This window comes from Psittacula echo (assembly GCF_963264785.1).
Source record: "Psittacula echo genome assembly, chromosome: 2".
In the NCBI taxonomy this organism is placed as follows: domain Eukaryota; kingdom Metazoa; phylum Chordata; class Aves; order Psittaciformes; family Psittacidae; genus Psittacula; species Psittacula echo.
In genome coordinates, this window is record NC_137737.1 from 146778582 (window position 1) to 146802085 (window position 23504).

Here is a 23504-nt window from a genome sequence, read left to right on the forward strand (position 1 = left end):
AAGGTTCGACCGGGGTTCAGGGGGATCGGGACGGCCGGGTTGCCTCCTGTGCCGGCAGCGCCGTGTCGAGCGCTCCCGCTACCAACTGGGCGTCCACGGGGAGAGCTGCGGGGCCCGGGGAGGCCCTTCCTATCTCCCCGCCTGCCGGGGGCTGCCCCGCGGCGCGCTGAGGGCGGGAGGAGCGGAGCACATGTCGCGGCCCGTTCCGGTAATTCCGCGCGGGTCCTCGGGCCGGGCAGGTACCAGCGGGCCTAGTTGTCCGGGAGAAGTCCGCAGCCCGGGACCCAGGCGAGAGGGCAGGGTCTCGGGCTGCGCTTTAGGCGAGGGGTGGGAGGAGCGGTTGGGCAGGTGCCGGTTCCAGAGTCCCGGCGCCGGGCAGAAGACCCTTTGGTGTCCCCTTGCGACAGGTAGGGGACATCACGGTGACCGCTCCAGGGGGAATGGGAGGGATGTCAGAAGCAGCCCGAGTCCCACTGCCCCGCAGAGCGGTGTCCCAGCCAAAGGTCGCTGCACTGAGCCGGCTTTTGTCAGTTAAACAGTTTAATCTTGGATAGGACTATGTATGTGGAGAAGGAATGGCATAGCCGCCATACAGCGGTTTGTTATGATACACTCAAACTTAAGTACTTAATCACAGCGGCTTACTTTCTTAGCACAGCTTGACTCCGTGAGAGATGTCAACCCCTCCCCTCGCCGGTGCCGGCATACCGCCAGGTGCCTTCTCAGGGACACAGGCTCAGGCAGCTCGGGAGGTAAATACAGCTTCCCTCTGTCGAATTGGCCAAGAGACTGTGCAGGACATTGTATTCCGGACCATGGAAATCTTTCAGTTACTGAGGAACATGCAGGTGAGAAATAACTTTTTGTGTGCCTCAACTCCCTATGTGTTTATCAGGCAAAGAGACAGCTTAGGACATTTAAATGCATGACTCAGTCAAACTGCTTTGAAAAGTTGATTGCAGAAGTGAATGCTAGTCTTAATATATTTGCATACTTCTGTACATTAAGTAAGGATGGAGAAAGTTCAGAAATGCTGAATTGTTATTCCCCCCACAGTAAATATGCTCTGAACACACTGAATATTTGGGTTTTCCTTTATGAATAGTTAAGTCTGTTTATATGCTAGTTATGATTCTCTGGTTCTGTTGAAATCGGGGGAGTATTTTTAGAGGATTTTTCATTGATCTTTGTAATATTTTTCACCTAGAACTTTTGGATAATCTGTTGTTACTAAAGTGGACATAGTACTTAACTTGTGGCTACTTACTGAGAAAACACACAAACTTCTGTTGTTGTTTTCTGTTGAGAGCAGAAAAGAAATAATCGTTCCTATTCTCTCTCTGTTTTCACAACTCTGGCAATTTCCTCTTGTAGTTGTCTTAGGTACGGGTATATATACTTAGAGTTTGCTAACTATGAATTCACTTTGGGTCTCTGAATTGTGACCTGGGGTTGAGATATAAAGTCTCAAAGTGTAATAACAGCAGTGTCATGCTTAAGTTTTTTGAAGACTTTTTGCTGAAAAGAGTTAGAGGTGACAAAAGTGTAGAAACCATGAAGCTGTTTGACAGCAGTGATTTGCGCAGCAGATGAGCTGATAAAATACAGAATTTTGCAGATAAAGAAATAGACATTTCAGTGATTTCTATGGGGATGCTGTGATTGTCTTACTTTAAAATGTGCAAACCCCCTCTGAATTATTTTAGCTTATTTATGTTATGTGACAGAAACTTTAATGTACTGGTTTTAACATTTTTGGGGGTTTGGTTCTCCAAGTTACCAAATGGTGTTACATATCATACTGGAACGTATCAAGACAGACTGGGAAAGCTGCAGGAACATCTCCGTCAGCTGTCGATACTCTTCAGAAAACTGAGATTAGTCTATGACAAATGCAATGAAAACTGTGCTGGGCTCGATCCTGTTCCCGTAGAAGTAAGTATCTTTATTCATATATAAATTAGAGATCAGAATAACCACTCTCTGCTTAGTGTATTATCCATTCTCTTGAGTTGCGAGAGACTCATAACAAGTTTTAAATGACACTGGAATTATTCTGTGGACTGAATTCTGTTTATTGTTTGGAGTTGTTTGGAACATTGTGAAACTTTACTATTAACGATTCTTACTGGTTGGAAGAGATCCAATTCTGAAATCAATGTTAATTTAAAATTTTAGTCTTTTTCCTCAGGCTTTTTAGTGCATTCACCAATTCATTTCCCCTAGGGGAAAAAAAAGGGTCAGGGCAAGTTTGTGGGGTTTTTTTTTTTTTTTTCTTTTTAAGTAACTTGTTATAGCAGGAAAAAGTCTGCTTTAAGCTCTCACCTGCCAGCCTAGCTCTCTGAGTTATAACCATTTTTCTCCTTGTTTTGGCCATCAGTCTGTACCTCCATAGTTCCCTCACTCAGCAACTCTTAACCTGTTGAGCCACTATCAACCAAATCTAAACGTGCAGTGGTGATGAAAAAGTTAACAGCATAAGACTTCCAGGAAGCAGGATTGGCCAAAGTTTTTCCTAATAAAAATGCTATTCCTATTAAAATCACAGCTTCATTTTTCCTCCTTATATGTTAAGTTGCTTCTAATTCCTAGTAATATCCTTAAAACCTATTTTGATGTGAGTAACTACTGCTCTATATTAACCAGAACTATGAAGTTTTTTAATTAATGAGCTCTGAATTCTGAGGCAACTCTATTAACAGACTCCTGATTGTCCATAGAGTTTTAATCATTTAGGTATTATTTTTTATATATGAGTCTCTTCACTGAATAGGAATAAAGAAATGAAAGAGTCCATTCTGTACAGTCCATTCTAGACTACTTATTGCTTTATGGAAAAACTCTTATTAGAGGGTCCTGTGGGCCTGGTCTTAAGAATAGCCAAACAGAGGCCCACTAGAATAGCAAGTCATAATTAGGGTATTAGCCAAGTAGCTATGTAAAGCCAGTCATAATTATGTTCAGTGTATTGCTGAAATCATAGAATCATAGAAAATACTAAATAAATCATGGAAATACTTTACAGTAATGACAAGTTCATGTTTGTGGTATAGTTTGGAATAGTAAATTTTAAAATCACAATCTGCAGAGTTTGAAAGTACAGGGATTATCTATGATAAACATCTTAATGTAAAGACTGGGTTCTGCCTGCAGTTACGAAATTGCTTAGGTCTAGGCATGGTGATATGTGGGATTGTATCTTCTTGAAGCACATGAGTTTTCCTGGACAACAAACTGAGGTTATTGCAAGGCCTTTGGGTTTGAGGTGATGAAGTAAGCTTGTCTCCACTTCCTCTTGGGAAGTTTGAACCTTTGGAGAAAATAGTATTACCTTCTGTATCTCCTGGCTTTTTTTTGTTGTTGTTGTTGGCGGTTTTGTGTGTGTGTGTGTGTTTTGGGGTTTTTTTTTTTTTTTTTTTTTTTATTCCTTATTTTCTTTTTTTCCTAAAGCTGATGTTTCTTGTCTTCACAGCAACTTATTCCATATGTTGAAGAAGATGGCTCCAAGCATGATGATCGTGGTGCTGCAAGTCAGCTTCGTTTTGCTAGTGAAGAGAGAAGGGAAATCATGGAAGTAAATAAGGTAAGAAAGTTGAAGTTAATTTACATAGAACTGCAAATGTCAGTTTGTCATTGCCAAGCTCAAATTTCTTGATTGCTGTACTAAATGCAGCATATGTGATAACTACTGTTGAACTTGCTATTAAATACTTCTTGCAGAACTAGTTCAGAATTATGTTTTAGTGAGCAATTTTGGGTTTTTTTTACCTGTACCTCTGTATGTAAAGTTTAGGATTCCTGACAATTTTAACTTTTGTCTCTTTTATAGAATCATAGAATGGTTTGGGTTGGAGGGGACCTTCAAGAGCATCCGGTTCCAGCCCCCCACCATAGGCAGGGACACCTTCCACTAGATCATGTTGCTCAAAGCCCCATCCAGCCTGGCCTTGTGAACTGCCAGAGATGTAGTAGCCACAGCTTCTCTGGGCAACCTGTGCCAGTGTCTCACCACCCTCATAGTAAAGAACTTTTTCCTAATCTAATCTATATCTTCCATTTTTCATTTTAAAGCCATTCCCCCTCGTCCTGTCACTACTTGCTCTTGAAAAAGCCCCTCTCCAGATTTCTTGTCAGACTCCTTTAGGCACTGGAGGCTGCTATACGATCTCCCCAGAGCCTTCTCTTCTCCAGGCTGAACAACCCCAGCTCTCTCAGCCTGTCTTCACAGGAGAGATGCTCCAGCCCCCTGATCATCTTTGTGGCCTCCTCTGGACTTGCTCCAATAGGTCCACATCCTTCTTATGTTTGGGGCCGCAGAGCTGGGGTCTTGCCAGAGCTGAGTAGAGTGGAAAGATCACCTCCCTCCAACTGCTGTCTACTCTCATTTTGATGCAGCCCAGTGTACAGTTGGCTTTCTGGGTTGTGAGCACACACTGCCGGCTCATGTTCATTTTCTCATCAACCAATGCAACATCCCCAAGTCCTTCTCCTCAGGGCTGCTCTCAATCCATTCTCTGTCCAGCCTGTATTTGTGCTTGGGATTGCCCTGAGCCAGGTGCAGGACTTGGGCGTGTTAAACTTCATGAGGTTGGCACTAGCCCACCTCTCAAGTGTGTCAGGGGCCCTGTAGATGGCATCCCTTCCCTCCAGTACACTGACTGCACCACACAGCTCAGTGTCATCAGCAGACTTGCTGAGGGTGACTCAATCCCACTGTCCGTGTCACCAGCAAGGATGCTGACATTTATTCTTTGGAGTACAATATATTATGTATATGCTTAACTCACTAGATATCATCAGCACTTCAGATTGAAGTAAGGTGCCTGTTGTACTTACTTCTTTTCAGAACTTATCTTAGGTATTAAAAAACCAGGTATTGAGCATCAGATGTGTAAATATTATTCCAGTGATGTGAGTTGGTAAAGAAGTTCCAGGGCAACCTTCTGTATTTTGACAGTTTGAAGAAGACCATTCCTTTTGTTAAGTGCTGAATTTATTGAGTCTTGACACATTCAGAGAAAAAATGTACTATGTATAACAAAGATGCTGCTAAATTTTCAGTGAGTGGCAGTGCAAAGATGGCCTCTAAAAATAAATATGCAATAAGAAATGCTAATATAATATTGAGATTAAAAATACATAGTTTTAGCAGACCACAATTTCTAATGTGTTTCTTCAATCTGTAAAGTACAAAGATACGGTTAAATAAATATTTCTGTTGTTGTAAATCAGTAAATGATCAGTAAAATGCATAACCTACAAAAATAACTGAACAAAGGAATAAATGAGTAAACTACTTCTTTATGGAAAGAATAATTGTTGGATTTTCAGCTTTTAAACTATTTCTGCTACTTTAATTTGTCTTCAGCAGTCGGAGATGTATTGAGTTTTTCATAACCAATTTATTTAGAAAACGTATGCATATTGTATAGGACAAAATGAGGGGTACAAGAAGTGAGAGAAAAGCAATTGTCAGCTTTCTTGTTGTATTCTTTCTATTCAGTGCTGATGTAGCAGGTTTGTATATATTGTATATGTAATGTACTGTGAATTTATGCACATTTATTTGCAATCTTTAAGTGTTAATAAGTTTAACTGTCCATATTTGCTGTGTTTTTAATAGTTCTCTGACATGGTTTTGCCCTTGTTGTTGTATTTGCATGCTACTATGTTTTTAAACCTCTTTGGTGTGATCTTGTGAAAAGAATTTCATAAATGTTAATGATGAGTTCTGAACCTTAAAAGGTTGATGGTGTTACTGGACTATTGGTAGCAAATTTGCAATAAGAATGTGTTAAAGCCTCACTTAAATCTGGTCTCAAATTCTGTATTTACACTTAAATTCCTTGACCCAATTTCCAGATTTTCTATAGTGCATTGGGTTTTTTATTTTTGCCCCCCTCCGGCTGTCTGAACACATCCACCACCACTTTCAAATTTCCAATTGCAATACAGACAGAAGAAATTACTAGAAATAAAGAAATTCTTATTTTTGCCAAGAAAAATCACTAGTGTCGGGTTAATTGGTCTAATTTCTTACCCTGGCTGCTGGGATCAAATAGCCCTCTGGGATCAAACAGCTTTTCAGTCCTCTGTATTATGAAATGTCCACCTCTGACTCAGTTTTGCTTAATCTATTTTAGCAAAATCCCAGTAATACAAAATGTTGATGAAAATGCTGTGACAGGGAAACCAATGTGATAGATGGTGAAGCTTTTTACATTCTTGACCCACTGTCTTTACTTCCTTCAGCTGGTCATCCTGCTCTCACCTAGTGCTTTTTGCTGTGACATGCAGTACCAAAAAAGGCATTATTGCAGTAACCCAATACTTTGACGCTATTGACACATTTGAATTCTTAGACCTTTTATATGTCTCTTAATTTTGCCCTTCTTGGTGTGATATCACAGCCAGTCTTATCTCTTCAGTGGTTCTGGATGTATGTGAAGGACACGAACTGCCCTGCAGTGTGGAGCAGAGCCAAAACTAGTAGACCCTATAAACCTTATGGATCATGTGTTCTCAGACAAAAACTTCGCTCCTTCAAGGAATCACCAACTTCAAACATAGCAGCTCTGCTTTGCTACTACAGTTGTCTGGGAAGGGAGGAGGGGTCAAGAAGCACCATGTAGTTCCTTTATTCACCATCTCATTCATGAGGCAGGAGAACCTGTTTATGTAGCAGAGTTCCTAAATACTGCAGTACCTTTTGATGTCAGTTTACTGAATAATAGCAGCATTTTTTGGTCTTATTTATTTATTTCTTCTGATATATTAGCATTGTCTTTTAGGTCAAAAAGTTTAATGTGCTCACCTTGGCTAAGTAGTACTTGTTCATTAATTTAGAATATAGATTAGCTTACAAGGTAATGAATTTCTGTCCTAGCAGTTCAGTTACAATTAGCAACTTTAGGTTTAAATTCAAACTATTAAGCTTAAAAAGAAAAGGAATTTTTTGCTTGCACTAGGAATGCCACTATTATTATAAAACAACCAAACAAACCATTTGTGGAGCACCAAGTACCTCTACTTTTGTACGAAAGATTTTTGTACCAAAAGTGTTGCTTATTCCTTGTTATCTGTATTTGCTTTCTGGGATTGTAAGTTGTTGAGGTGGTTGGCTCTTTTCTGGAGTGAAGAATTTAGTCCTCCAGAATCAGTTTAGCATTTGCATTCATCTACTAGTACAAGTCTTGATCCAGTTTTCACTGAACATAATTACTATTTGCAACAATTGGAAGCTATTACCAAAATTTCCTCACTTGTTTGCATATTTTTTTGAGTCTTTAATGTTCTCTCTACTTGTTTTTTACATTCTAAGTGTTGCATCACCTGTAATATTTTTAATATGTCAGGCTTACCTTGAGTCTGTGGTTTTGTAGTACATTTGACATTACTTAAAACAGAAAATAGCAAATCACAACTAAGAACACTTTAATTTGTGTTGCTGCCTTATCAACAGCTTACCCCTTTTCTTAAGAAATGGAGCAAGAACAGCATTGTTTTTTTAGGTGTTGTAGGTCTGCTTTCAAATGAAGCACTTGGGAAAGCCATCACGTAATTAGTAGTCTTGATACATTTGGGTGAAAATGAAATGATGTGAAATAGCATTAGGACTTTCCAGGTGGCCCTTTAGAAAAGTCATGTTTGATTCTCGGTTAATCTTTGCTAACTGGTTAACAGTGATTTTGCTAAGAGAGGAAAAGACGTTCTACATGACAGGCTTTTAAGTTAAGCTGTTACAAGCTTAGCTCTGGGCTTTTTTGATAACAACCTTTATGCAGCTGATGTTTAGGGAAGTAGTCCTTAAAATGACAGCAATTTGCAATTAGCCTTTCTGTCTGGAGAATTGTACCTGAAAACTACTTTTGGCCATGCTGAAAACCTGCATTCCTTTTAAACTACCTTTCATGCTATTTCCACATATTTTTAATTTGTTTTGTCATTGTAGAGTCCTTTTGCACCCAAAATATGAATGTGCAACAAGGAGCACTGTAACAAGAGGTGAAGAATTGTTTATTTGGACACCTTCTCAGCAGATTAATCTGCACTAGGGGCATTTCCATCCTGTTTTAGATACTCAAAATGTCTCTGTGTAATAGTAGAATTGTAGAGGAATTTAGGCTCAGTGGGAGATCTGATTCAACCTCTACCTCAAAGTAGGACTAGCCAGCAAAGTTAGATCCAATTGCTCAGGTTCATATCCAGTAGCATTTTGAGTATTCTGTAAGGGTGGACTTGCTACACTTTCTAGGCCCTTCTTAAATATTGATTTTCATGGAAAAAGTTTTCCTAGTCTTACATTGGAATTCTCTTAGTTGTAACTCTTGTCCACTGCCTCTCATCCCTGTGCTGTGTATGTTCAAGAAGGGTCTAGCTTTGTCTTCTGTGATCTTTGTTAGGTAGCTGAAGCCAGCACTGTGATCCTGCCTTAGCCTTCTCTGCTTGAGTCTGAAAAAATATAGCTTTAATCATCTTGGTGGCCTTCCACTAAATGATCTCCAGTATGTTAGTGTATAGTATTGAGCCCCAGATTGGACAATCATTCTCTAGATCCAAATAGAGGAAATAATAATTTCACTTGAGCTGATTGCTGCTTTCTTCCTAATACAGCACAGCATGCAGTTAATCTTCATTGCCAAGAAAAGATCTATTGCTGACTCATGTTCCGCTTGTCAGAAAGTTTCAAAAAAGACCTCAGGTCTTTTACTTTAGTATCAATCCTGAGAAACATCAAGAGTGACCAGCTGCTAATTGGTGTTAATACTGATGATCACAGCATTTAGAACCCAGTAGCCTCTCAGTTTTCCATCAACTCTGTAATTCACCTTCCAAACACATCTGTCCAGTTTGGCTACAAGGATACTGGGAGTCTGTGTCATATTAGTCACCTGACTAATATGGAAGTAAACAAAGTCCTCTCCCCTTGCCCCCACAGCCAGTCATTTCTAAATAGAAGGCAGTTATGTTGGTCAGGCACAACACATTTGGTAAATCCGAGATTCATGGTCAACTTACCATTCATGTGTCTGGACATGACTTCTGGAAGTCTTTGCTGCATAGTCTTTTTGGGCTCAGGGGTTAGGCTGACCAGCCTGTAGCTTCCATAGTTCTCTGGATCCCCCTCCTCACCTTTCTTGAAGATGAATTGAGATGTTTCCTTTTTCATCTGGAGCCTCTCCCCATCTGCAATAGAAAATTATGTAGAGTGATCTTGTAATGTCATCAGCCAGCTCTCTCAGCACTCAGATGCATTTTATTCCATATAATAAAATACTTCATTTTCTGTTTCATATAAAATGTAGCATTCAAAGCTTTTCATGAAGCTTTCTATATCAAAACAGTATCATGTTTATGAAGCTGAGAAAAGTTATGAAACACCAAACTTAAAGCTGTCCATACAATACCAATTGTCCCATTGTCCCTTTTTGTCCTCATATAAATGCATATGGTACAACTGTTATTACATTATCGCTTCTTCCCCTCCTCCCCCTTCTTTTCTGAAAGAGTCCTTGAGGTTATTCTGCTTTTGTTGCAGGCTAAGTACTGTTTAGATTGAATCAGTATTGTGATAAATAAGATTATAAGAGTCCTGGTTTATGTGTCGTTTAACTTGCTTGAGTGTATTAAATAAGCAGGGAATTTGGGAATGAAAAGGAAGGATTTAATGTGAGTAGTAAGTAATTGAAGGCTTGAAAACTGGATTTTTATCTTTAGCTCTGCCACAAAATGTCTGTGGTAGTTGTTCATTCTGCCCTTTATGGTTAGTGATAGCTGTCCTTTGAATATGTGGGAAGCTGTTAAAATACCAAGTTTAGTGATGCACTTGGATCTTAGATGCCTCTGGACAAAGCTGATCTGCACTCCAGTTTTATCCATAGTGTTCCTGGGACTTAGTTTGCCATCTGTAACTGAGAATCATACAACTGTGTGATTTTTCATGTTAAGAATGGGGATGTAACACCAAGGAGCGTGGTGGAGGAGCACCTTGGGGAATGGATAATTCCATTACAAGCTACATAGCTTAGAGGGTACTCAGTAAATAACACATCAGACTTCATCGTTGGATGATAAATAATTGGTATGAAGCAAACATCCATCCATTTTAACGAACACACTCCTCTTGGAACAACAGAGCGGGGGATACATGCAATTGCTGTCTGGTTCAATATGTGAAAAGTATTGAGCGTGCAGTGGAGCAGAGGCTGTCACTGGTGCCTCTGCTTATTTCAGGAAGAGTTATGCGTGCAGAAGGAGCAGTTTTCTTTCAGCTATCAGATGTAGCAGGAGGCAGAAAATCCAGTCTCTCATTTCCAGTAAAGGTAGCAAGTAGAATAGTTACGCCTGTGAATGACATCAGGAAAAGCTGTAGTTATTGAACAATGAGTGAGTTAATGTTTAATTGCACAGTAAGTAGTGTATTAGTGATGAATGCTTTTTAACCATTTTAAAAAAATATTATAAATAGATGAACATGTAAATTTATTATGATGGCAAGTGGGCCTTGCTATCAGTTGAGTAGCCATAAGTTCAAGCATCACCTGGCAGCTTTAAAAGAGTTTTTGCAAAGTGTTGAGAAATCTTTCCTATCTTTCTTTTTCCTGCTGTGTGTGTATAACATTGTGAGTCTTTTGACTATAAAACTGAAGGCTAGAGGGGAAGAGGTTTATCCACCTCCTTACTTAAGAGATTTCATTATGAAGGACTCTCTTAAAAAAAATAGTATGAATTGCCAGGGCAAGCTTTATTTTTCTCACTCATCACAAACATTGTGTTTCTGTAGAGGGTTTGACTTACATGGAAAAGCAGAGGCCATTGTTTGTGTAAGGCTTTCAGCAATCGCTTCCTACAGCAGTTTAACGGTCAGAAGGAGTAACGTGCTCATGAAAACAAACATGATGCAAATTCTCTGTAGTAGAGTCAGAATCAACAAAATAAACATAATTGGTTTAATTCTGCAGGTAAAAGCACTACTGTTATTAATATTTAATGCTTTACTATGCATAGATGTACTTGTGGCGTGTGCTGTTGCAGGTCTGGAACAGAGCAGGTAAAAACTATTTACTTTTCATTTCTTAAGCAGCAGAAGTGCCTGTACAACATAGACAAGTACTTTTGATGTTTTTACAAGCATCAATTGGAATATAGCATAGTGTTTATGCTATTATCATTGCCTGAAGAAGAGACTTTTAACAAATGGATTGAATGCAGAACAGTGACTCATAGTGATGTTTAGGTTTTAAAATGATGGATGAGCTTAAGATGAGAAGAGAGATGGCAACAGTGTGCAAAGGAAAGTTCTGATACATCCCTGATAGAAAGTTGTAGATTGGTCTAGACAGCCCTGATAAATAGAATCACAGAATAGTTAGGGTTGGAAAGGACCTTAAGATCATCCAGTTCCAACCTACCTGCCATGGGCAGGGACACCTCACACTAAACCATGTCACCCAAGGCTCTGTCCAACCTGACCTTGAACACCGCTAGGGTGGAGAATTCACAGCTTTCGTGGGCAACCACTTCCAGTGCCTCACCACCCTCTCAGTAAAGAACTTCCTCCTTATATCCAATCTAAACTTCCCCTGTTTAAGTTTTAACCCATTACCCCTTGTCCTATCACTACAGTCCCTAGTGAAGAGTCCCTCCCCAGCATCCTTGTAGGCCCCCTTCAGATACTGGAAGGCTGCTCTGAGGTCTCCACGCAGCCTTCTCTTCTCCAGGCTGAACAGCCCCAACTTTCTCAGCCTGTCTCCATATGGGAGGTGCTCCAGTCCCCTGATCATCCTCGTGGCCCTCCTCTGGACTTGTTCCAACAGTTCCATGTCCTTTTTATGTTGAGGACACTGGAACTGCTCACAATACTCCAAGTGAGGTCTCACGAGAGCAGAGTAGAGGGGCAGGATCACCTCCTTTGACCTGCTGGTTTTGATGCAGCCCAGGATATGGTTGGCTTTCTGGGCTGCAAGCGCACACTGCCGGCTCATGTTCATTTTCTCATCGACCAACACCCCCAACACCCATTTTCATTTCAAATGAAATGAAAGTGGACCAATGATGAGTTTAAGCAAAAAAATTATTTCAGTCAAAGTTGAAATTCTTGTGTCCTGCTGAACCCAAGTCTGTATGAAACATGTCAAGTTCTTTATGGCATGCTGCAGCTATTTTCTGGATGTATTTTATAGTTCTCCCACTTTGTTTCATTTATGTGGCTTTTATGTTTCTGTATGTGTTTTCATAAACGTCCTACCTAAGGCCACTACAAGTTACTGCAAGGTGCAGTCCTTACCAACTCCATCATGCTGGCCACAGCACTTGTAGCATCAGTCAAAATGAGTAGTTAACTCACATTGAAAATTATATCACCAAAGAAGACCTACTAGGATTGGGTTTCAGTCAGACCATTTTTCTGACAGAGAGGAACCAGCAGAAACATGCCTGATGAGGTGAATTAGATCTCCTAAATTCACTATAAACTGTCTCATAATTTTCCTGTGCTATCTGTCCTGGTTTCAGCTGTGACAGTTATGTTTCTTCCTAGTAGCTGGTAAAGTGCTGTGTTTTGGCTTCAGTCTGAGAACAATGCTGATAACACACTGATGTTTTTAATTGTTGCTAGATAGCACTTAACCCGATCAAGGACTTTTCAGTCTCTCATGCTTTGCCAGTGAGGAGGGGCATGAGAAGCCAGGAGGGAGCAGAGGCAGGACACCTGACCCGAACTAGCCAAAGGGGTATTCTATACCACAGCACATCACGTCCAGTATATAAACTGGGGGGAGTCGCCCAGAGGGCATCAACTGCTGCTTGGTTTGGTCTGGGTATCGGTCAGTGAGTAGTGAGCAATTGTATTGTGCATCACTTGTGCTTTCTGAATTCTCATTTCTCTTCTTTTGTTGTTTCCTATTATTATCATTATTGTTATTATTGGTATTCTCTGTATCATCACAAAATAGCTATATTTTACTTTAGTTATTAAACTGTTCTTATCTCAACCTGTGGGGTTTACAGTCTTTCAGTTTTCCTTCCCATCCCTCCTGGGAAGGGGGAAGAGGTGGCGGGTGAGCAAACGGCTGCATGGTGCTGAGTTACCAGCTGGGTCTAAACCACGACACTATCTTAAAAGAGATAAAGTCAGAAGCTGTAGCATGTATGTAGGATGAAGTACCTTTTCTTGTTTGATACAACTGTTAATCCTGAGAAGCAGTCCAGAGTTCAGCTAAGTCTTTTCAGTAGAAGGAGGAAAGAGTGGGAGACAACTTGCAAGCAATCTGTTCACATGAAATTTGTCATTACTGCAGAAGCTGCTTACACAACTTGCCTGTTTTCCAAGAAGGCCATTTCGCCTATCTTTCCAAGGTTAGACCTGAGCTGAGAAGCTCTTATGGGTTCAGCAAAGTCTTAAAAGCAGAGGCCAGCACTGCCAGTGGTGCAGAACATAGTAATTATGTAGTACTTTGTGATGTGGACCACTGCCTGTCAAAGATTTGTAACAAAGATCACTACATGCATTTCAAATAGGAGACCATGCGCTCTGAAGTGGTGTTTTTTCCCCTCTCTTTATTCTTTTTTCAGCCTAGCAATCCAGAAATGGTGCTTCATCTTAGATGTTTTTTTTCTATAGAAGAGCTAAGAAAATAGTTCTTCACTGAAGACAAGGATCTAAAATTATCTTCAGATAAAGTAACAATCATATACTTCTTGTCTTTACAGGTGCTTTGAAAACAAATGAAAGCCGATTTGAAGGTTCCCTTGTCTAGCATCAAGTAAAGATCGGGCAATTTACAGTTTCATAGCACTTGCCCAAGAAATGAAAACTGTCTAACAGAATGAGTCTTTTGGGTAACTTACATAAAATTCATGTGAGCATACCTACATAACAGTATTTAACAGTACAATTAGACATGGATGGAGAGAGAACGCGATCTGCGTATCAGAGGTTAATGGTTCTTCTTTCTATCTGTTACCTGAGTAACCATCACTGACCATCAGCCTTCATTTCTATTAATGAAGGCTTTGAAAAACTGTGGCCTTGCATGCCCTCAGCATCAGTGAATGACATTTTGTGTTAAACTAGTAGTTTTGTGTAACATTCATTGATTTCTCTAGGAATGAATGTTGAGGATGGCAAACAGAGATATGTTTTAAAATGCCATAGGTATGAACATGCTTGTTTATCTCATCCCTCTTGTGCTTTCTCAGGCATCAGAATCTTACATTATGAGCTTTTGTAGGGAGACACTTGCAGTTCTGTCATTTGGATCCTTATGGTAACTGCATGCTTCTCACTTTTCTCTCTTGTCTTTAGGAGCTTTATCTCTGCTGTATATTGTGAAGTCTAGCAAATGGAAAAGTATAAAATAATTGCACATAGTTCTCTTTAAAAAAATTTTTATTCTGTCAAATGCTTGTTTAGAAATTCAAAGTTAGTGCACATGAGTTGTCCTACATCTGTTTTTACATCCTTCTCAGGAGTCTGGAATTGAGTGTTGTCTCTGCTTCCAGAAAATATATCCACCGAAGTCTGGGTTCAGGAATGTTTCCTTTATTCAAAGTCCTGTGTTCCCTGTGTAATCTAAGTCTAATGATGTGTTACTTCAGGCCATTCTTACAGGTCTGAAGTGAATAGACTTTCTTTTTGTCTCTGGACTTCTTTCCCAGCTGACCAAATGGGCAGCTTAAGCATATCAGTGTGTTGTCCACATCAAAATTCAGGAGACTGATTTTCAGGATATTGCTTCTTTTGTTTTGCTTCCTTTATCACTGTTCCAGTGGCTTTGGTTGTATTACTGATCTGAGTCACCCTTTTAGTGTATTGCCATTTGTGTAGTACAAATAACAAAGTTATGACAAACCTGAAACATTTGAAATAGTTTGTCCTCTTTTGATGGTAACAAATCTTTCCTGTGCTTTCACTTTCCTTGGAACTCTGGACTTCCCTCATGAATAAGTAGTTTGATCTTTAGTGTGAGAAGCCTGACATCTTATCAAATTGGAATGAAACGAAGGAAATAGGTTTTTGTTTAACAATACACAGTAACTTAGTTCTTGACAGCTTTGATTTGAGGAGGAAAATGAATAAATCAGACAATATGTGTATTATTGTGAAACATGAAAGTGTAGGGAGATTGTGTGATGTCTTAATGCACTGATCTTTCTTCTGTAAAGACATAATTTTCAAGTTCTGGTTATGCACCCAAATAAAAGCGAGTTTGCTGTTCTGTTCCTTCAAATGCTTCTACAGTTTGCAAAACCAATACATAATTCTGAACAATTCATCTTACTTGAGAATATCTGTTTCAAGACAGGACCCCTTACCTACATAGGCAGAAGGACTGGAAAAGCTTGCTTGACTTCACCTGTACCTTATGCTTAGTTGAAGCTTCTGCCATTAGTCCCTCACTTTTCTGTGCACCCAAATTATACAAAATATATTCACATAAATGTACCTGTGTCCTGGTTTTTTTCTTACTACTTGGAAGTACTGGTTTTTGGACTTTGGAAAGAAAGGACCAATCCCCTCAAGCCTCCAGTTTTTGAAGGGGGCAAGTGTTTTGATTAAAAGAAGTGTTGTGAAGAGAAACAGCATTTCCCCTCTTAACAATGGTCCTTAACTTTTGAGGCTTTCTTGTATTTTTAGAGTGTGCTTTAAAGAGGATGGGCTATCCCACTAACACTGCTTGCTGACAACTGAGCAACTGAGGAAAAGATCCATATAGCATTTCATAACACTGTAATTTTGGCTGAATTTCTGAATATGCTATTTGAACTGATCATGTTAAAACTAACCATAAATTCTTCCCACAGAAACTGAAACAGAAGAATCAGCAGCTGAAACAGATAATGGATCAGTTACGGAATCTTATTTGGGACATAAATGCCATGTTGGCAATGCGGAACTGAACATGGAGAATCAAACTTTGCTATTGGAAAAGATACCAGTTTGTGTGGATATACTTAATTTCTTCTGAAGAAGTAACATGTTTTTCCCACAACCATTTTGCAGTAATGTTTGAAAAGTCTTCAAGATTAAAATATCGGGGTTTTGTAATAACTTACATGGTGTTGGCTTTGTTTTTCATTAAAGATTCATTCTCCAGGTGTTAATCTGAGCAATTCAGTGAGGCTGAATATAATACACGTAAGTAAGTTACCGTAGTAATTTGGGTTGCTATGCAAATGAGGGTTTTTATAAATGAATTGTTTCTGGATTTATTTTTTTTTTCTATAATACAGTTGACACTGCTTTAAAAATGTGTTTTCATGCCCTTCTGCATTGCAAACCACCTTTAGAGGGAGGAAATATCACAATACAAAAAAGCTCTAGTAAGCTACAGGACCACAATCGGCGATCAGATATTACAATTCAATATGTTTCCCCATTGTGGGAGCATACACTACAAGCTACTATGCCACGCAAGCATATCTTATTGCATATCCTATCAGTGGATATATATTAGATAAATTGGAGCAAAAATCAAAAACTACATAAAATTACCCCTATATTATGGATATAATTAAGTCCTTAGAAAACTTTGGAGTACCTGAGCAGTACATTATTTTGAGTTAATCATCAACCTTCATCTGTCTTTGTTCTGCCTCTGGTATTCCTCACAGTTTTTGTTAGCCTTAAATATAGTCTTAATAATTTTTGTTGTCCAGGGATGCTGCCAGTGGGCTAGATGTCTCTTTTATCCAGGTAAAATAATATGTAAAATAACACTGTTTCAGTGCACACCTGTAGGGTACTCTACTGTTAATGTTTGTCCAGTTGAAAACTGACCATCCTTATGATTTGCTTCTTGTGTATTACTTTTAACTCTCAGTCCATGCCTCATCAGATTCCTAAACAGTTTTGTGTGAAAGATTTGCTCAGAACCTTCTAGACAATCCAGTTAAATGGTATCCTTTTAAAAGATACGGGGTTTCGATACTGAATGCTTATTAATCCTGAGGTATATGTGGTTTAAAATCTTGTACTGCTTTTGTTGTTCTGTCAGTCTTTTTATTTTGTTTTTTAATAATTTCAACCCATTTGCCTACTCCTTGAGGTAAAATTTTACCTTGAGGTAAAATAAAGACATGTAGTAGGTCTGATCACACCTGCTTAACAATATATGACTTTTCCCTAAAATTGGGCGCAATATAGTTGTCTCTTATTTCTACTTTTGAAGGCTTTATATCTTAACAGAACAATGGATGCCCAGTCTTTTAATTGCAAATGAACAGTTAGAAAATGTTCATTTTAATTAGTTTACCCATTGTTGAACATGATGTGTAACTATGACCGTATCTAGATGTGAGTAGGTGTCACAATATATTACAAATAAGTACTTTTTCTTTTCTCCCACATTACAAAAGAAGGAGTGGACAGCTTACTCAGTGGCAGAGCTATCGGCAGTGCTGTTCATTTCCCATCTGCATTGACTACTGTGACAGACTTGTTGGTCAGAAATAATGGTTGATTTCAGCAGTTGTGAGAGACAGAACTATTTTATATACAAAGCTTTTGAAAAGGAGAAGACTTCAAGTAGAGATTTTGCTTCTTTAATATGCGAGTGCATTTTTGTGTTTGCAAGCTGTAGTGGCAGCTTTCTGTTTGGTGTGTGTATAAGCATTCATCCAGCTCAGAAGTATTTGCAAGATCCAAGAAGAAGGATTTTGAAATGGCATCAACATCTTAATTGTGAGTGTAAAATTCACAGTACTTAGTATTTTGTTCTATTTTTGGAACAACTCTGGAAAATGGAGATTAGCGTAGACTTTGCTCTACTGCCTGTATACTATCTGTGTATTCTTACTAAACATCTTTAAAATTTGTTGACTTTTTTTATTGCATATAAACAGAACAGAAGTAACCTAAGATATAAATAAGAGTGTAAATATTGCAAGTAGATGTTTGGCCAGCACAATATTCAGCTTTCTCTGTGCAGCTGCTAGCAGTAGCCAAGGTTTATACTACAATTTTTCATCTGGGAGAGAGGAGAAAACACTTTAAAGCACTACCAGAATAGATGGCACAGTAGCTAAATTGAAAGTGCAGAATTGACAGAATTGTAAATTATCACAGTAAATACTGTCAAAACAGGAACTTTGCAAGGTGTTGGACCAAAACCGTACACTTTGACTTACACAGATGAAAGTAAGGGTAGTGAACATAATTCATACGCTATCAGATTCATGAATAAGTATGACCAAGGAGTTGGCCATGAAGATTACAGTTTTAAGAAAAGTGGCAATTCTTCAGCTGTGAAACACTTTAAAAGGAATTACTGGGCATCAACATGTGCTGAAATTTAGTATTTTAGTAAGTGCTAACTGAACTTTAACTGCTGGTTAATGAAATGGCATCAAATGGAGTGTTTACAAACACCAGCGAAGCAATACCAACACAGATGTTTCTGTGTTTTGTTTATACATCATTGACTATTTCTGTATTTCTGCTCAGGCAGAAGCTGGATAAACGTACACAGTCCCAGGAGCAGATACCAGAACCTAGGATGGTTCCATATTTGGAATCTAAAAATATTTGGGGAGGTCAGGGTTCTTAGGGCCCTGTTTTGCACAGGGAGGACGTGGGGCCATGGAGCTAGGATGCTGTGTACTTTGTAGAATGTTTGTGAGAGCACCCCAAGTTAACTCACACTTTCAAAGTGAAACCATGAATCCAACGCTTTTGTAGATAATATAACAGGTATTCAGTATTCAGTGTCACATAAGATTCCTTGTAGGCACTATGCAAAGATTCAAGGGTTTTCTTAAGTAAAACAACAAGAGCACAGAGCATATTTATGCTTCATTCAGGAAAGATGCAAGGAGTTTGCCTTTCCTCTTGTCTTCCATAAAGGCAACAAGACCACATCACAAGTGCTCTTAATAAGGCATGGCTGTTATTATCCTGTAGAAAAAACCTGCTCTGATTATAGTATTTCTTACTGATGGAGAAATTGGAGCTTGTGCACAACTGCTACTTAAATTAATCACTGTAAAGAATGGATTTAGTTGGAGTAGGACAAGGATTCCAGTCTCATAGGAAACAAGATTTCATCCTTGTGCAAGATGGCTGCACAAGCCAAAAAGACTACAGCTGAAGGATGACTGACATCTGCTGTGGAAAACAATGAGCTCCGGATGTAGATTTGGAGATCTGAAGTTAAGAAAAAATGTCAAAAAAGATACAATGACACCCAAGGACACTGTCAGTCACTGAGGTTTACAGTGGATGGATCAGTTCAATTACTTTGTGCTAACAAAGAAAATGGGGAAATATAAAGGCATTTACAAATATATCAGTGCAGAAAAAATATTTGGGGAAAAAAGTGAGTAGTTTGCTCACTCTCCTTATTGAATGAAGACTGATAAGGTAGAGCATCAGGGCTTTAACAGAGGGGGTTTTTGCTAAGTTGGAAGGTTACTCTATACATAAAAAATAACAAGCTGGCTGATACTTATCACAGGATATTAATGAAAATGACAAAAAGTATGTACCAATACCAGGTTTTATTTAAGAAAATGTATTAGATAACTGGAATGTAAGAGGTAAATAAATGCAGTATAGTTTTTTGTGGGTTTTTTTGGCTTGTTACATGTAAGTTCTGTGTCAATTTAAAGGATTTTTCTTATATAAGGGATGCATTCTGGCATCTCTTGCAACACTACACAACAAGTAACACTGCTAAAAGCCATGAACAGCATTAGTATTGATGTGAATGTCATAGGAAGTAGAATCCATGTTTGACAGCACTTCTTACTGACTAGGTCCAGGAAAGACCACAGGCATATTTGAGACACGTTTTTATGTCCACTTCATTCTAGGAACATCTTAGCTTGCTGTGTGCCTTGATGTTTATTTGAAAGCTACCTAATTGCTTAGAGTTCTGCTTCTGCCCCTGTTCCCAGCAGCTGATGATATCTCATAATCACTGCTGAGGTTGTATAAACTCTTTTTTTCTGCCCAAATCCTATAAGACGCCAGATGTGTGAGGCCCTTTTTGGCCCCTCATGTTCTCTCTTCTCAGCTGACTGCCCTTACTACAAAGCTATAGAGCAATGTTCTGGAATAGAGTTGAAAATGAGTGGCTGAAAGGATTGAATTACACACACACACCTCTGATAAAATCCTTTCTGCATGTGCTTTTTCATGAAATCTTTTCATGAAATGAATAGTGATGCAGTTGTCTTTATAGCGATGTAGAGGTTTACAGTTCTGGCAAGGGGGAAAGAGGGTCATGAAGACAGTCCATTACTGAAATACATTGTTGAAGTGGGAAGACTTTCAAACAATAAGGAGAAAATACAAAGAAATACAATGGCAATAATCAAAACTTAGGTGCACATGAACTGACCATAAAATAGAGGCAAGGAAAGAGAATTTGGGAAAACACATTTTAAACCTGGGTTAAAGAAGTAATTGGGATGCAGTGAGATTAAAAAAAGCCACTGCAGTTTTGGGGAACATAAGCAAGTATTTCATAGTAGTGAATGCAAGTGCTCTGAGACGAGTAATTCTGCATGATATACTGCATTAGTTTGGGGGTCAGCACATTAATAACATAGTGAAAGACAAGAATACTGATGTGCTACCATATGGATCATCATTGAATAACTTGTGAAAGCAAAGATAAGGCTTAAATGTAGAAAATTTTGGGTAATTGCAAAGGAGAGGTCATTGAAGTAATTTGAAGTGGCCGCGGTGTGGAACAAAGAAAGAAGGTAAGCAAGAACTTACTTCACCAAATAGCAATGAAGAGGAGTGGGTAGAGGAATCTCTTAATGCCAAGACAGGAAATTACACTAGGAGGTTAGAAGATGTCTTTTGAGTTACTTGGAAATCTTAAAACTAAACAGCACAAAAAGACTAGATAAATGCATTGGGAAAAGGCAGAAAACCACACCCAATTCCTATCTTGCATTGGCAAAGCAAGAGGTGGACTGAACTGACCCAGCTGGTTTTACCCCTTTGGACTTCATAGTTGTAAAGCATCTTTTATTGGATGAGTACCTGTCAGATGATGAGCTTCTGAAAGCACCTGGACTTAGATGCCACCTGCAAGTATTAAACAGGCTTTCATGGCTTCTTTGTGGTGATTTGCTGCTGAAATTCCTCTTCATGTTAACATGCCTTCGTGGAATTTGTTAGAGGAATAGGAGCAAAAATAAGGAAGCTGCAGCACCTTATTTCTCCCTCCCTGTCGTCCCACTCCACATCCCCAGCCTCCTAATCCTTAGTTTTGGCTCCTCTCCCAGTGAAGAGCTGCTCTGTGACCTTGCTTCAAAGCTGAAGTAGTAGCTGATGCCTGTTGACTATGTAGAACTTCGGAAGCCTTCTACTAATGGGAAACACAGTGCTGTTTATCCACCCTTTCCCAACTGACACTAAACCCAACTGTAATGCTAGCATGCCCTGCAGCATGAGCGTGCACTGAGGGAGCATGTTTGTTCCAGCACAGGCATGGAGAGGTGATCTAAGTATGTAAAACCTGTGATGGTGTTTTGCCTCAAACCTAAAGTAGCATTAGAAATTGTTATGTAAACCACACACTACTTCTATGGCATTTACATATGTTACATGTATTTTTGTTCAATGTGGGAGTTTTTAATTACTTTCTAGGAAACGAGAACTTCTTTTAAAGGTCTTGAGTAGTCTGAGCAACCACATCTAAAATGCCCTTCAGCAATCACAGAAGACAGAAGTAAAGGATGGAAACAGAACGTAGGCGTTGCACTTTCTCACAGAGAAGAAAATGGGTTTTTACGTGTGTTTAATTACTATTGCCACAGTCCCGATTTCTCATCATAATCATTTGATAGCTTAGATTTTATAAAGCTACAAGCCCCACTCTAGCAATTTGAAAGCAATAAGCAGATTTAGGATAGTTACGCTAAATACAATTAGATCTATTTTTTTACAGCTCCATGAAGTTGCAGAGACCACTGTAATTTAAATTAGCTTTACAAAGTCAGAATGGGCTTGGAATTAATTCATGCTGTATGGCTTTCAGATCTGAGTTTTTGAGCTTGAACTCGAACAATTCAGCTCGTTTTCCTGCTGAACAAAAATGCAAGCAGAGAAACAGTAAATCCTTCAGTTGTGCAAACTCGTGACACAGAAAGGAGTGACAAAAACTGGTGGAAATTTCAGCCTGCTGACACCCTGAAATACAGTTTTCGAGCAGATTAGGGGATGTACTACTGCCATTTGCTTCACTTAGCATGGTACCTACCACAAAAGATAGTTAAAAGGATAGAGCCCAGATGGGTAGCAGAAGACCAGCAACATTCACCCTCACACATGTGCACTGACTCTGTTCAGGTTTGAGGCACAAGAATTTATTCCTGAAGTTGACCGCATCCGTGTGCCATGCATATGAATTTTCAGAAGCCCCTTGTATTGCTTTTAGTACTTTTTTAAAGGCCTTTCACTAGCACATAGCGAAGTCAGGTCTCTGCAGATCAACACTATACTGATATGCCAACAAAGATCTCTACTTCTATGGATGAAGATGTGCAAAACTGATGGGTATCTCTGCCTCTGAAGACCAGAGTAAACAGGAGGGACTAATGACAGAAACAAAGAGTAAAGAATTGCTTCTCCCAGGACTAAAGGGTTTGTTTTCCCTTTGTTTCACATTTTTATTTTGTCAGCTTTTTAGTTGAATATGTGGAAAACTCCACTCAGTGCACGCGGGTTTCCATTTCCAGCTCCAAGACCATTTGCATTTGAAGTTTGGGTTCAGGCTGTCGAAAGGCAGGAATTATCTGCAGTGTGCAAATGTGAATGTGGAGCACAACTGCCCAGGAGACTGGTGATACATCATCTCCAGGGTTTTTGTCGAGGTCTTATATTTAAACAGTGTCAGCCTCCCCAGTCTGTTCCAAGCACAATTTACACCCCTTCTGTCTCCTAAGAGGAGAGGAAATAGAGGCGACAGAGATGCTCCCAGCAGAGTGACTAATCGTTACCCTTCAGGAGTGTTCAAGGATAGCACCTCTACTAATCATTACACAGTTGTTTTAAAACAAAGGAGAAAAAAGCAGAAAGCAAAGCAGTTAATCCGATTTCCCAAATGCTCTGCAGTGCACATCATTGTCTATTCAGCTTCTCATAGTCATTACCAGAGAGAAATTAGGCCTAGTAATGGTCAGTATGATGCTGTCAGTGACACACACTTCAATTTTAAATAGAGTCTGTTTTCTGCCTGTAACAGCTATTACCTTTACTGTCATTGTCACAAAGCCATCAATCTCAGTCTGTCCCAAACCCATTTTCTGTGTGGAGTCAGCCCATCTTACTTATTTCCTACACATGAAGATTTTAAATCATCTTGTAAACCTTGCACCACAGCAAAGGTTTAAGGCTGCAAGGGGCTGTTCCCCTCCACAACATACACTCAGTGTTTACTTCCAGATGACAGATTGCAGCTGCTCTCCGGACTGGGTCATGCCAGAAACAGGAAAACAGGAGAGGAACCCTAAAGCCGATATGGAATGGGTGAAAGCCTGGTTCC

General features: G+C 39.3%; 1 protein-coding gene across 2 annotated transcripts; it reads left to right on the top strand.

Moving 5' to 3' along the window:
* Positions 1-674: 674 nt before the first annotated feature.
* Positions 675-15900, top strand: MED30 (mediator complex subunit 30; the record flags this gene model as incomplete). 2 transcript variants are annotated; one of them, XM_080610341.1, is made up of 4 exons in its annotated part: positions 675-848; positions 1777-1935; positions 3473-3583; positions 15805-15900. In XM_080610341.1, the coding sequence occupies 4 exons, from the start codon at positions 675-677 to the stop codon at positions 15898-15900; spliced, it is 540 nt and encodes a 179-aa protein (XP_080466467.1). The 2 variants fall into 2 exon arrangements, with proteins under 2 accessions (XP_080466467.1, XP_080466468.1); XM_080610342.1 differs by lacking the exon at positions 3473-3583.
* Between the last annotated feature and the right edge of the window lie 7604 nt (positions 15901-23504).